The 14,010-nt window shown below is 43.5% G+C and overlaps 1 protein-coding gene across 1 annotated transcript in view; it reads left to right on the forward strand.

Annotated features, from left to right (window-relative positions):
• The window catches only part of LOC115201343 (sorting nexin-29), a 109,442-nt gene that overhangs the window by 80,421 nt on the left and 15,011 nt on the right, over window positions 1-14,010 (forward strand). The window contains exon 19 of the mRNA XM_029764893.1: window positions 9,763-9,903. Within this exon, the coding sequence (XP_029620753.1) occupies window positions 9,763-9,903 (141 nt within the window). The remainder of the gene's footprint in view (window positions 1-9,762; window positions 9,904-14,010) is intronic.

The following is a 14,010-nucleotide window of genomic DNA, read 5'->3' on the forward strand; positions in this document are numbered from 1 at the left end:
ACGTGTGCTGTTCCCATCACATAGATCCCATAGGTCCCATTCCCCAGAGGTGCACTGTGGGAAAAGTGCTAATGATGATAATCTCTATATTGCATGCAGTTGACTTCACAATGTGCTGAGAGGATTCATACAATGGAGTGGTGGAGGGTTTACCTAGTTCAGTCTGCAAACTCTTTATGTATGTGCGTGTTTCTATTGCCAAAGCCTGAGACTGCATCTCATTGGCTTCTTTGGCTATGCAAATGAGGGATATCCATAAGTAGACCAGAGCCCATTATTAATCTGATTCCTAATTGAGATGATGATCAAGTCTGTAAAGATGATGGTGACGGTTATGGTAATGGGGGCCCTTGATTATCGACTTTGTGGTGGATGTTGATTACTATGATGATCGTTGTTTTTTTCAATTCATCATAAATTGGATCTCCACTATAAAAGCCAAAGATCGCTTTTGTTAGATTTCCAGCTTTAGAAGAACACGTTAGGCTAGTCACAGAACTGAGAACACTTTGTACGATCTGCAAATGAATTTGGAAGGAAATAACCATCAAATAACTCAGATATACAAAGATAATAATGGCAATTCAGAGAAGATGATGTTAAGGCTGGAAGGTGACAGGAAATTGCCCAACTTTCTCTCTTGGTAATTTAATCAGAATTGCAGCGGCTCTAGATTGCAGAGCCTTGCTAAGGCTGTTTGATCTTTGTCTTGTGAGAGGCTAGTAGTGGAATCTCCAATGCCGTACCTCAGAGTCCGAGTCAAATCAAGCCATTCATTTACAATAGTTACTGGAAACACTATGGGGCTGTGTCTCTAACCTCCTCCACCTCTCCCATCTAATTCTCTCTCTTTCTCTCTCGTTTATCTGTTTTCTCATTCACTCGTTCCCTCGCTTTGCCACTTCCTTTCGTACTCATTAGAGCAATGCTACGAACCCGACTCGTGACTTATTCATTTAGGAGAGAGAGAGGGTGGGAGAGAGGATAAGATGGAAGAAAGAGAGCGAGAGAGGGTGGGAGAGAGAGAGAGAGAGAGAGAGAGAAAGTGAGAGATTGAGTGAGACAAAAGTGAGTGAGTATCAGTATTTTCCCTGGCGTTTGAATGTAAAGTTGTCCCTGGCAGTTTCTCAGACAAGAGTGACAGTGTTCAACCAGTGACAGCATTCATCTGTCTGTCTATCATCACATAGCTCCAGTTGTTTTATCAGAGCTTGTAACAAAACACTGTAATCCATCTATGAAGGTTATGACAACGAGAAGGTTGTACAGTTTGAATGCAGAATGACTGAGGTTATGCAGAAATGAGCTTGGATTACTGTAGGGTGCATGTGATGAGAATACATAGTCAAGTCAAGGTGATCCTAGCTTTCTCCTGCTGCTCTTGAACAAAATATGTGCTGTAATCATAAAACTGTTTACCATTATGGTAGATTTACTCAGGTTCTTCCAGAGGTAAACATATTCAAGTACTTAATCCATACCACTGATAATAAACAACAACATGTTGCTCTCCAATCATTAGTCAACAACATCACTGTTCATTTAGCGACCTCCAAATCCTCTTCTCTGGATGGAAAGGAGAAATGTGAGGTACATTGTAGGAGTGGCTTTTACAAGCGACCTTCCTAGTGTTTTAGAAGTTCACAGCTCAATCATAAACAAACCTTCCCTTCCTGGGGAGAGCAGGAGTGTGTGGCGGGGTGAGATGGACTTCAGTGCACAGATAAACATCTCACATTTTATTGGTCTACCTGGAGTAGTAATACATGGGTGATGTAGTTCTCAGTGTTCTGTAACTCTGTTAATGTTCCAGAACTCAAACTTCAAGGGTATAATATGATACCCTTGAAGACCCTTGCTGCCCTCAACTTTTAAGGGTATATGACTGAGAACTTATTTTGGCTAGTGAACATTGATGTCTACAAATGATGCGACAAAAGTAATCCATACTAATCTACTCACATCATATGTCAAAGTATTTGAGTTGTACATCTAATCTTGCAAAAATAAAGTAACTAAATATTTATCTTTCTGACTTTCCCTCTCTCTCTTTTTTTCTGTCTGTCTGTCTGTCTGTCTGTCTGTCTGTCTGTCTGTCTGTCTGCCTGTCTGCCTGTCTGTCTGTCTGTCTGTCTGTCTGTCTGTCTGTCTGTCTGTGTCTACACAACCTTCTCTCCCATCAGTTATGTAAAACAGGATTTGCGTACGCATGTTCGATCTCGTTTAAGGTCAAGTCTGGGTCGTAGCTCGTAGGTCAGAGTATTTTACATGTACCAGGGATGTAATTTAGAGTTATGTGTCAGCTGCATTTATGTGTTGTACGCATGAAGATGAAATATTTATCCACTCCAGAGAGCCAGAGGTTAGTGTGCACTAATGACAGTGTGTGTGCCCTGGTTAGCTAACTGCTCTGTCACTCATGATGTTACAGCAGGCCTCACGGGGATTTTATGTTTGAATAGTGTGCATATTAATGAATCACAAAGCAGTGGGTCATTTTGCAAACTCATTCAGCAGGATGGCTAGACAGATTATGGTTTGAGAATGATGTGAGATGATACTTGATCATATTTAAAGAATGTCCATTGCTAGTCTTATTAGTCATCTCTGTTATTATGATGATTGTGGTAAGGATACTAGTCCATGGCGAGAGGCTATTTTACTTAAACAGATTCAATGACACTGGGTATCGCTTCCTCCCTCAAACACACACACACACGCACACACACAGAGAGAGAGTGTACAGCCGATAAATCTTCTGCTGAATATTTTTAATGGAAAAATTCTCTCCTTATATGCTCTTATCACTCTGCGTCCTCCTTCTTTTCTGCAGTCCTCCAAATGGATTATATTTTCTGCCTAATTTGGCAAATGTTGTGTCCCAGAGTGGACAGAGAAATAAAGAGCGAGAGATGGAGGGAAGGAGAGAGGGAACGAGGGAGGGATGACATAAGCACTACTGTTCCGCTGCATGTACTTGGCTTTACTCTATCTCTGTCTCACACGGCCCAGAAAAAACTGTGGCGCTTCAAAATCAAGTTTTATTGTCATTTGCACAAGTACAGTGAAGTGCCTTTCGTGCAAACTCTTTCCCAACAATACTAGAAAATTAATAAAGTCAAGTCGAAGAAAAACAGAGGAGAAATAGAACATGAGTACCATATTTAAAATGTGTGGAAGGGTTAGATATGTATAGGGGTAAGGTGACTAGGCATCAGGATGTATGATAAACAGAGTAGCAGCAGCGTACATGATGATTGAGCGTCCGTTATTTAAAAGGAGAGATCAAGCTGATCCTAACTGTTTCAGGCCGATTTCCATTTTGCCCTGTTTATCAAAAGTGTTGGAAAAACATGTCAATAATCAACTGACTGGCTTTCTTGATGTCTATAGTATTCTCTCTGGTATGCAATATGGTTTCCGCTCAGGTTATGGATGTGTCACTGCAACCTTAAAAGGTCCTCAATGATGTCACCATTGCCCTTGATTCTAAGCAATGTTGTGCTGCTATTTTTATTGACTTGGCCTAAGCTTTTGATACGGTAGACCATTCCATTCTTGTGGTTTGGCTAAGGAGAATGAGGGGGTCTTTGGCCTGGTTTGCTAACTACCTCAAAGACTGCAGTGTATAAAGTAAAAGAAAAGATAAAGAACATCTGCTGTCTCAGCCACTGCCTGTCACCAAGGGAGTACCCCACGGCTTGATCCTAGGCCCCACTGTCTTCTCAGTTTACATCAACAACATAGCTCAGGCAGTAGGAAGCTCTCTCATCCATTTATATGCAGATGACACAGTGTTATACTCAGCTGGCCCCTCCCCGGATTTTGTGTTAAACGCTCTACAACAAAGCTTTCTTAGTGTCCAACAAGCTTTTTCTACCCTTAACCTTGTTTTGAATACCTTTAAATCAAAGGTCATGTAGTTCGGTAAGAAGAATGCCCCCCCACACCTCTGAGGGTTTATAACTTGAGGTAGTCACCTCATACAAGTACTTGGGACGATGGCTAGACGCTACACTGTCCTTCTCTCAGCACATATCTAAGGTTAAATCTAGACTTGGTTTCCTTTATCATAATCGCTCCTCTTTCACCCCAGGACCATCCTACCCATGCTAGTTTACTTGACGCAAGACCCACTGGTTGATGCTTATTTATAAAACCCTCTTAGGCCTCACTCCCCCCTATCTGAGATATCTACTGCAGCCCTCATCCTCCACATACAACACCCGTTCTGCCTGTCACATTCTGTTAAAGGTACCCAAAGCACACACATCCCTGGGTCGCTCCTCTTTTCAGTTTGCTGCAGCTAGCGACTGGAACGATCCGCAAAAAAAAAACTCAAGCTGGACAGTTTTATCTCCATGTCTTCATTTAAAGACTCCATCATGGACACTCTTACTGACACTTGTGGATGCTTCACGTGATGTATTGTTGTCTCAATTTTTTTGTCCTTTGTGCTGTTGTCTGTGCCCAATAATGTTTGTACCATGTTTGTGCTGCTACCATGTTGTGCTGCTACCATGTTGTGTTGCTACTGTGTTGTTGTCATGTGTTGCTGCCATGCTGTGTTGTCTTAGGTCTCTCTTTATGTGTTGTTAGGGTGTCTCTCTTGTCGTAATGTGTTTTGTCCGACTTTTGTTTTTAAACCCAGCTCCCGTCCCCGCAGGAGGCTTTTTGCCACTTCTTGGTAGGATGTCATTGTAATACGAATTTGTTCTTAATTGACTTGCCTAGTTAAATAAAGGTTCAATAAAATACAAATGTTTGCAAGGTTGTGTGTGTGTAGGAATGTGTGTGAGCAAAGTAAGTGTGTGTGTTGGAGTGTCAGTGTGTGTTGGAGTCTGTGTGAGTGAGTGTGTGGAGTCCTCTACATAGTCAGTGCAAGAATATAAATAACTTTGCATTAGTCTAGATTAATGATCAAGGTTGTTCTTCACATTAGTATTTCAAATCTCCATATTATCCTTCTCTCTGGGCTTTGTTGTAACTATGTTTACTTTCATGGCTGAGGCTCAAGTATAACAGGCCACTGTTACTACAGGCCAACTACTGTAGGTGACCTGACCAGGAAAAGTCTGGCACCTAGAAGTTCGAGGCAGGTGATGAATATAGCTGAATGTTCTTTAAATCAAGGACAAGATCATATGAGCAATATAACTTATCATACAGCCTTCTTTCAAAGTGCCTTAGCTGGAGAACAGAAGGTTCCAATCATAGACATATCATTTATTTTTATGGTTTCAATGCTATTGTTAGAGATGAGCACACAAACCGTACATGCAACATCTGAATACAACATCGGTCCACCTAATAGTGCTTCTACTTCCACTCATTATGGTGAAACTAACATCCCCACTGCCTGGGCATCCTGATCCTTTGTCTGCCATTTTGTGCCGTCTGTATGGTAGTTGCAGTGTTTTCCTATTATGAGGTGAGCGGGAGTCCTGATCCTTTGTCTGCCATTTTGTGCCGTCTGTATGGTAGTTGCAGTGTTTTCCCACTCGGAGGTGAGCAAGAGGGCTCTTAGTGGTTTCCTCAGAAGATGGAAGAGGTGAGCCCAGTGCTTTTACCACAGCTGGTAACCTACAATTACCCTGCCTGTCAGAAGAGTGCCGGCTATGCTATCTGACCAGACTGTATCTCATAGTTATGTACATCAGAGCAAGAGAGAGGGGGAACTGGGTGGCTAGACAAAAGTACAAACGTACATGATGTAGCAGATGTACTAGATGATCCAATAGATATATAAACAATAAATGAGCTGGCTGAAGAATATATTATACAGATGGGACCAGGCTACAAGACTAAAGGGTGTGCTTCTAACACTGTGGCTGTAGCTGTCATAAGAGCAACATCTACCTGTTCTACTTGTTCTGAGAGGTTTTTTGGGGCGTGTCTCTCAAGACTTGGCAAACCATTTACGCTATTGAATAAAAAGTGCTAACTTTCAGATTGCTCAGAATCATCTCATCATGGGTGTCTGCTTAAGTGAGCTAAGCACCTCGGATCCCCTCTCTAAAATGTCTGTCTGTCTGTCTGTCTGTCTGTCTGTCTGTCTGTCTGTCTGCCTTTGCCTCCCTCCTTTCGATGAACTGATCAGTCTCTGTAAGGCAGTGCAATAATGAGCAGTTGTAAATGCCATTGTTGTTGTTGTAAATGACAGCATTTCCTCTCCCAGTCTATCTGGCTGTTGATGAATCACTCGCTGCTCCTTTCAATAGCCTTGTTAGTCTACAATAATACATTAACTGCCTGTTCAAGCTATATCAAAGAGATGGTGAGAACACAACAAGTAAAATAGTGCTAACTTGCAGTTATCTATCTTGTTCTTGATGAAGGGTAAAGCTTTGAATTTAATTTGACCCCTAGATTTATGTTGTTGTCTCTTCTCTGTACTGGGGGCTCTGTACTGGGGGCTCTGTACCGGGGGCTCTGTACCAGGGGCTCTGTACCGGGGGCTCTGTACCAGGGGCTCTGTACCGGGGGCTCTGTACCAGGGGCTCTGTACCGGGGGCTCTGTACCGGGGGCTCTGTACCGGGGGCTCTGTACCGGGGGCTCTGTACCGGGGGCTCTGTACCAGGGGCTCTGTACTGGGGGCTGCTACCCTTGAAGATAATTGGAGAGCTGAGAAAATTGATTTATTTTGACTGAAAGATCAGTCAACAATATTCTAGAAAGTTTGAGAAACACTGTTTAAATATCTTTTTACTCTCCATATATACAACAACAAAAAAACAGGTCACCATAATTTGTACACAATTTTATAGCAGTTTTAAATTCATTCATGATAATGTGTTTTGTGAATTGTAAGCTTGTTACTTTCGCTGTACGAAAAACTCTCTGACTAGTTGAAATATAACATAATCAGAATAGTTTGGACCTGGCCCAGAGCTAGCTGAGCCTAGGCCACGGATGTGTCACATTTGATGATCTTTCTATTGAAAACAAAGAGATGTTTTTTTTTATGCAGAACGCGAGCGTTGGATTTTCGCAAATATTTTGTGATAGATGATGAAATAATGAATTTGCTATTACTGAGGAGGAAACAATAGCTGCTCTGTGGATGATGTTGCCTTAAATGTGTATGGTACTGAGCAAGCCCAACGTGGATATCTGTGTGTGTATAGTGTGTCTGTATATGTGTGATTATATATGTCTTTCTGTGTGTGTGTGTGTGTGTGTGTGTGTGTGTGTGTGTGTGTGTGTGTGTGTGTGTGTGTGTGTGTGTGTGTGTGTGTACAGTGATCCTGTGCATGTATGAATGCAAATCAAACTTTATTTGCCACATGCACTGAATACAACAAGTGTAGACTTTACCGTGAAATGCTTACTTACAATCCCTTAACCAACAGTGCAGTTCAAGAATAAGAAAATATTTACCAAGTAGGCTAAAATAAAAAGTAAAAATAAAAAGTAACACAATAAGAATAACGAGGCTATATACAGCGGGCACCGGAACCGAGTCAAGTGTGCAGGCTAGTTGAGGTAATTTGTACATGTAGGTGGGGGCAAAGTGACAATGCATAGGTAATAAACAAACAGTGAGTAGCAGCAGTGTACAAGGGGGGGGGGGGGGGGGGGGGGGGGGGGCGCGTGTCAATGTAAATTGTCCGGCGCCGATTTTTATAAATTGTTCAGCAGTCTAATGGCTTGGGGGTAGAAGCTGTTGAGGAGCCTTTTGGTCCTAGACTTGGCGCTCCGGTACCGCTTGCCGTGCGGTAGCAGAGAGAACAGCCTATAACTTGGGTGACTGGAGTCTGACAATTTTATGGGCTTTCCTCTGACACCACATATTATATAGGTGCTGGATTGCAGGGAGCTTGGCCCCAGTGATGTACTGGGCCGTTGGCACTACCCTCTGTAGCGCCTTACGGTCAGATGCCGAGCAGTTGCCATACCAGGGAGTGATGCAACCGGTCAGGATGCTCTCGATGGTGCAGCTGTAGAACCTTTTGAGGATCTGGGGGCCAGGCCAAATCTTTTCAGTCTCCTGAGGGGGATAAGGTTTTGTCGTGCCCTCTTCACGACTGTCTTGGTATGTTTGGACCATGATAGTTCGTTGGTGATGTGGACACCAAGGACTTGAAACTCTCGACCAACTCCACTTTGTGTGTGCACGAATACAGTGTGTGTGTGTGTGTGTGTGTGTGTGTGTGTGTGTGTGTTTGAGTGTTTGAGTGAGTGAGAATACATTGTGTGAGTGTGCCAGGGGGCAGATTTCCAAGAGTACTGGTCTTATTGTGGGGTGTGAGGACTTTTTTTTTATTTTTAAGATTTTTTTTTTCTCCCTTTTTTCTCCCCAATTTCATGGTATCCAATTGGTAGTAGTTACAGTCTTGTCTCATCGCTGGAACTCCCGTACGGACTCGGGAGAGGCGAAGGTCGAGAGCCATGCGTCCTCCAAAACACAACCCAACCAAGCTGCACTGCTTCTTGACACAATGCACATCCAACCCGGAAGCCAGCCGCACCAACGTGTCGGAGGAAACACCGTACACCTGGCGACCTGGTCAGTGTGCACTGCGCCCGGCCCGCCACAGGAGTCGCTAGTGCGCGACGAGACAAGGAAATCCCTGCCGGCCAAACCCTCCCTAACCCGGACGACGCTGGGCCAATTGTGCGCCGCCCCATGGGCCTCCCGGTCGCGGCCGGCTGCGACAGAGCCTGGGCTGGAACCCAGAATCTCTGGTGGCACAGCTAGCACTGCGATGCCCCTTGGGGTGTGAGGACTTTAATGTTGGCCCAGGCTGGCCAGCCCTCCCCAGGGCCCCAGTGTCCACCCATTTGCTCCGTTTCATCCTAACGCTTTGATCACAGACACGAACACACATGCACACGCATGCCATGCCATGCACAGCACATACGCACATGTGCCTACACACACACACACACACACACACACACACACACACACACACACACACACACACACACACACACACACACACACGCACGCACACACACTCCCCCTTGAAAACTACAATTACGAACAAACAACAGGTTCATCTAAGCTTCAGGCTGTTTAAAAGGCTGCCTTTGTTGTTTTCTCTTCTTTTCTCTCTACTCTACAGCATGTCCCTCACCTTCTCCATACTTGCACACTTTCCAGAGAAAAGTTTTCAAAAAGTTCACAGGAAGTACTGTACGGTATGAGGAAGTACAGAGGTGATAAAGTGATTGCTTGTCACCTCAGATAGGACAACTGAACCCCAATGGACGGGATCAGTCTGTGCCTCCATAGCTTCGGGATGGGAAGTCTGTTCATTCTGACGCTACGTTGCTTCACCATTGTGACACTGTTCTCCAGCTAGGCTTGAGGGAGAGACTATGACGCGTGAAAATGGCATCTCTGTTCTCTCCTCGTCTTTCCTTTCCTCCATTTGAAAATAACATCTCTCACTCTCTCGCTTTCCCTCTCATACTCTCCCCTCTCGCTCTCCCTCCTCGAGTTGTAATTGCCTCTCTTATCCTCCCTTCACAATCCCCAGTGTCTGCCTGCCACAGACCATCAGCAGCTGAACAAAGGAATCCAACGCTCTCCTTTAATGATGCATGAAAATAGCAGTGCACAGGCAGAGAGTGGCCTACTATGTTTTACTGCCATATTGAGAATAGATAACCTTATTGAGACATTATGGTTGGCTAATTTCCTCCTCTGTAGACTGTGAGCGGTTTTGTAAGAGCAGGATTTGTACCACAGAAAGTATTCTGATTGTGTCGTTGTTTGTGTTGTTGTTGTTTGTGTCGTACCTGTTCTGTAGGTGTACATCCGTATCCTAGACAACGAGTGGAATGTCTACAGACGCTACACGGAATTCAGGACGCTCCACAACCACTTACACTCACAATTCCCGCAAGTCGGCACCTTCAACTTCCCACCCAAGAAAGCCATAGGGAACAAGGTATGTACGGTCGGGGAAATCGGTGCCTTTTTTGATCTAATCCGGTTTTTACTATTGATCACTTTCCTTCAATGTTGTTTTAAATGACCTGTAGTCAAATGTATTGAATGTGAATGTATTGCTAAGTCATATTGTGGTCACTTGTCCATCATTTGAATCGACAGGCTTGGATTTTAGTTACAGTAGCCCCTGGGCAACATTACCTCCCTCTCTCTGTCTTCATCTCTCCACCGCTCTCTCCTTACTCTCTTCCTCCCTCTCAGTTCCAGAGGGAAGGAGTCTTTTTAAGTCTCTGAGTAGAGTTGAGGGGGCTGTGAGTGCTTTTGTTACAGAAGTTGTAGAGTAACTTTGACATGGAAACACAAAGGAGTGCACTAGGCCTGGGGGCAGAGTTTAAAACTAGATCGTGCGAGAGGGTGTTTGGAGCTGACAGTAAAGACGTAGGGGCAGAGGGTTCACATAGAGACAGGATTGCGTTGGTAATTGAGTGTGTGTGTGTTTGCGTTTGCGTGTGTGCGCGCATATGGGTAGGTGAACGTGTGTATGCATTTGAAAGGGTAGTGTGTGTGTGTGTGTGTGTGTACATGGGTAGGTGTGCGTGTGTGTATGCATTTGTGTGTGTCTGTGTGTCTAATCAGTGAGCCTGCTTACCTGAGGTATGGGCTGTCATGTCACTTTTAATCTCATCATTGTTTCCTCTGATTCTCTCTCCTTCCCTCCCTCTATCCTCTCAGAAGGAACACTTTGTACAGACAAGGCTTAGTTCTTCTCCCTCAGGTGAAGCGTGGTGCGCTGGCAAAAAGCCTCCCCCTCTGTCTATCTGATCTCCTCTGATGGAGATGCTGTTATGGAGATGTGTTGTTTAACAGCACTGTAGTCAAACAGATAAACTGTTCTCTTTATTTCACTCACTGGGGACCTACACTATGTTCAGTTTGCTCTCTCTTCATGGAACACAGCATCGTTGCAGCTTGGAAATATGGAATCTATGCTGTATATATTCTAAGGTAGACGCTGGGGCTTACATGTCGAATGTGTTCAGTTAATGATGGGGGGAGGCTAATGTTGGTGCATATGATCAGTGGTCATGGGGAGAGGAACATCTCCAAAGCCTTTTAACTGGGTTGCATGGATGTCTGCTACGGTATGGATGAAACGAGAGAGCTGTCACGGAGATGGGGAAACAGGAAGGAACACACATGCACACACACACACATACATACGTAAACACGCATACAGACACAAGTGTACACACGCACTCTGCCTCAACCCCACGATGGTTATCCTCATTGAGAAGCCAGAGCTAACAACCTTACACACCGAGGACCCTGGGTCATCATGCCTGCTACACACACACACACACACACACACACACACACACACACACACACCCACACACACAGAATACCTGATCCTGAGAGATTAGAGAGAGAGAGAGAGAGAGAGACGTGTAGCTAATCTTGTCAGTTGGCGACAGCATGGGACCGTATATAAAGGAAGCTAATTCTAATAGCCACCCATATTATGTATCTGTGTTAGCTTGCAGGATCAGGTGTATGGATCATGGAATGGAATACAGGTAGGGTTGTGTGATGAAATTTGAATACATCTCAGTTTTGTGATGTCAAGCACCATAACTGCCAGTGTACGTAAGAATCACAGCTCGATGTATTACCACGGCAACATTATCTGAGCGTTACTCGGCCTCCTGATGTCTCTGAGAATCTCCTAACTGCATTGACATAGCATCACAAACACACACACACACACCTGCCACTGACAGCCCCTAAACAGCTGATTTGTCAAGGGCTCGGCTGGCAAAACACGCTAAATGTTTCCGAGCGCACCTGTCACATCCGTCCTGATGGACACCATTGCCATGACTGCGGAAGGAAGAATGATGACATCAAAGGCTGCGACTGTCTGTCTGCTCTGCTCTGCACCCGCTTCCCAGAGTTCAACTGTCAGGGTTTCTCGTCTCAGATTCACAGAGAATTCTTATTGCTTTGATGGAGGTTTTTCCTGTCTCTCTAGTTCTGTCTCTCTCTCTCTCTGCCATCTTTCCTACCCATGTTCCTTTCATTTGGATCAAATCAGTCAATTTTTCAATTGCTGCTTTCCTCTTCCTCCCCTACTGGGCTGCTTTGTAGAGGCAGTGTTATGGGGTTCCACCAAATCAGAGCGCTGTTAGAGACTAGGGAACTGTCTACTGTCCTACTCTCATCATTTTTTAAACAACATTTGATCTTTCTGATGATAATAAGATCGTTATGATCTGTAATATTACAGTACTTGGAGGGCTGTAAAAGTCAGGGCTGGCATTTCACCTTGAGCGACAGAACAGGAGAGCTAAGTGAATAATTAACCAGTAAACGTGGAATAATTTATGAATCTTGTATGTTGTGTTCACATGTAACATTCAATATGCATGTCTAATGCCTTTAATGATGGCAAAGAGACATTGTTGAGGTCTTGTATGAACATTCCTGAATTACTTGTGATCTTTTATGCATCAGTTGCACTGTGGTTTGTGTGTATAAGCGTTTTCATAGGAGCAGTCTTTGAGGAGTTTCTTTGCGTGCCATAATCATAAGTCAATGTGGTGGCCTGATTTCTATTCTACAGTATCTCGCTGATGTTTTTGTATTTTAGTCTACACTTCCTGTTTGTGACATTAGTTAACCTTGTTTTGTGACTATCTTTATAGTTCGCATCTCTTTGTTTATCGTCTCTGGGCTGGGGGGCAGTATTTTCACCTTCGGATGAAAAGCGTGCCCAGAGTAAACTTCCTGCTACTCAGGCCCAGAAGCTAAGATATGCATATTATTAGTATATTTGGATAGAAAACACTCTGAAGTTTCTAAAACTGTTTGAATGATGTCTGTGAGTATAACAGAACTCATATGGCACGTAACAACCTGAGAAAAATCCAACCAGGAAGTGGGAAATCTGAGGTTTGTATTTTTTCAAGTGATTGCCTATCCAATATACAGTGTAAATTTGGTCAGATTGCACTTCCTAAGGCTTCCACTAGATGTCAACAGTCTTTAGAACGTTGTTTCAGGCTTCTATTGTGAAAGGGGAGCGAATAAGAGCTGTTTGAACCAGTGGTCTGGCTGAAAGCCTTTAGTTTAGTCACGCGTGCAGCCTTGTGCACGAGCTCCGTTCCCTTTCATTTCTAAAGACAAAGGAATTGTCCGGTTGGAATATTTTTGAAGATTTATGATAAAAACATCCTAAAGATTGATTCTATACATGGTTTGACATGTTTCTACAAACCGTAATGGAACCTTTTTGACTTTTCATCTGGACTTAGTGCCCGCGCCTTGTGCATTTGGAATAGTGAACTAAACGCGCAAACAAAAAGGAGGTATTTGGACATAAAGATTAACTTTATCAAACAAAACGAGCATTTATTGTGGAACTGGGATTCCTGGGAGTGCATTTCGATGAAGATCATCAAAGGTAAGTGAATATTTATAACACTATTTCTGACTTTTACTGATTCCGCAACATGGCGGGTATCTGTATGGCTTGTTTTGGTGGCTGAGCGCTGTACTCAGATTATTGCATGGTGTGCTTTCTCCGTAAAGCTTTTTTGAAATCTGACACAGCGGTTGCATTAAGGAGAAGTGTATCTTTAATTCTATGCATAACACTGGTATCTTTCATCAACGTTTATGATGAGTATTTCTGTAAATTGATGTGGCTCTCTGCAAAATCACCGGATGTTTTGGAAGCAAACCATTACTGAACATAATGCGCCAATGTAAACTGATATTTTTGGATATAAATATGACCTTTATCGAACAAAACATACATGTATTCTGTAACATGAAGTCCAATGAGTGCCATCTGATGAAGATCATCAAAGGTTAGTGATGAATTTTATCTCTATTTCAGCTTTTTGTGACTCCTCTCTTTGGAAAATGGTGTATGTTTTTTTGTGACAAGACGCTGACCTAACATAATCGCATGGTATGCTTTCACCGTAAAGCCTTTTTGAAATCGGACACTGTGGTTGGATTAACAAGAAGTTTATCTTTAAAATGCTGTATAATACTTGTATGAGGAATTTTAATTATAAGATTTCTGTTGTTTGAATTT

This window comes from Salmo trutta, chromosome 10 (genome assembly GCF_901001165.1).
Source record: "Salmo trutta chromosome 10, fSalTru1.1, whole genome shotgun sequence".
Classification (NCBI taxonomy): domain Eukaryota; kingdom Metazoa; phylum Chordata; class Actinopteri; order Salmoniformes; family Salmonidae; genus Salmo; species Salmo trutta.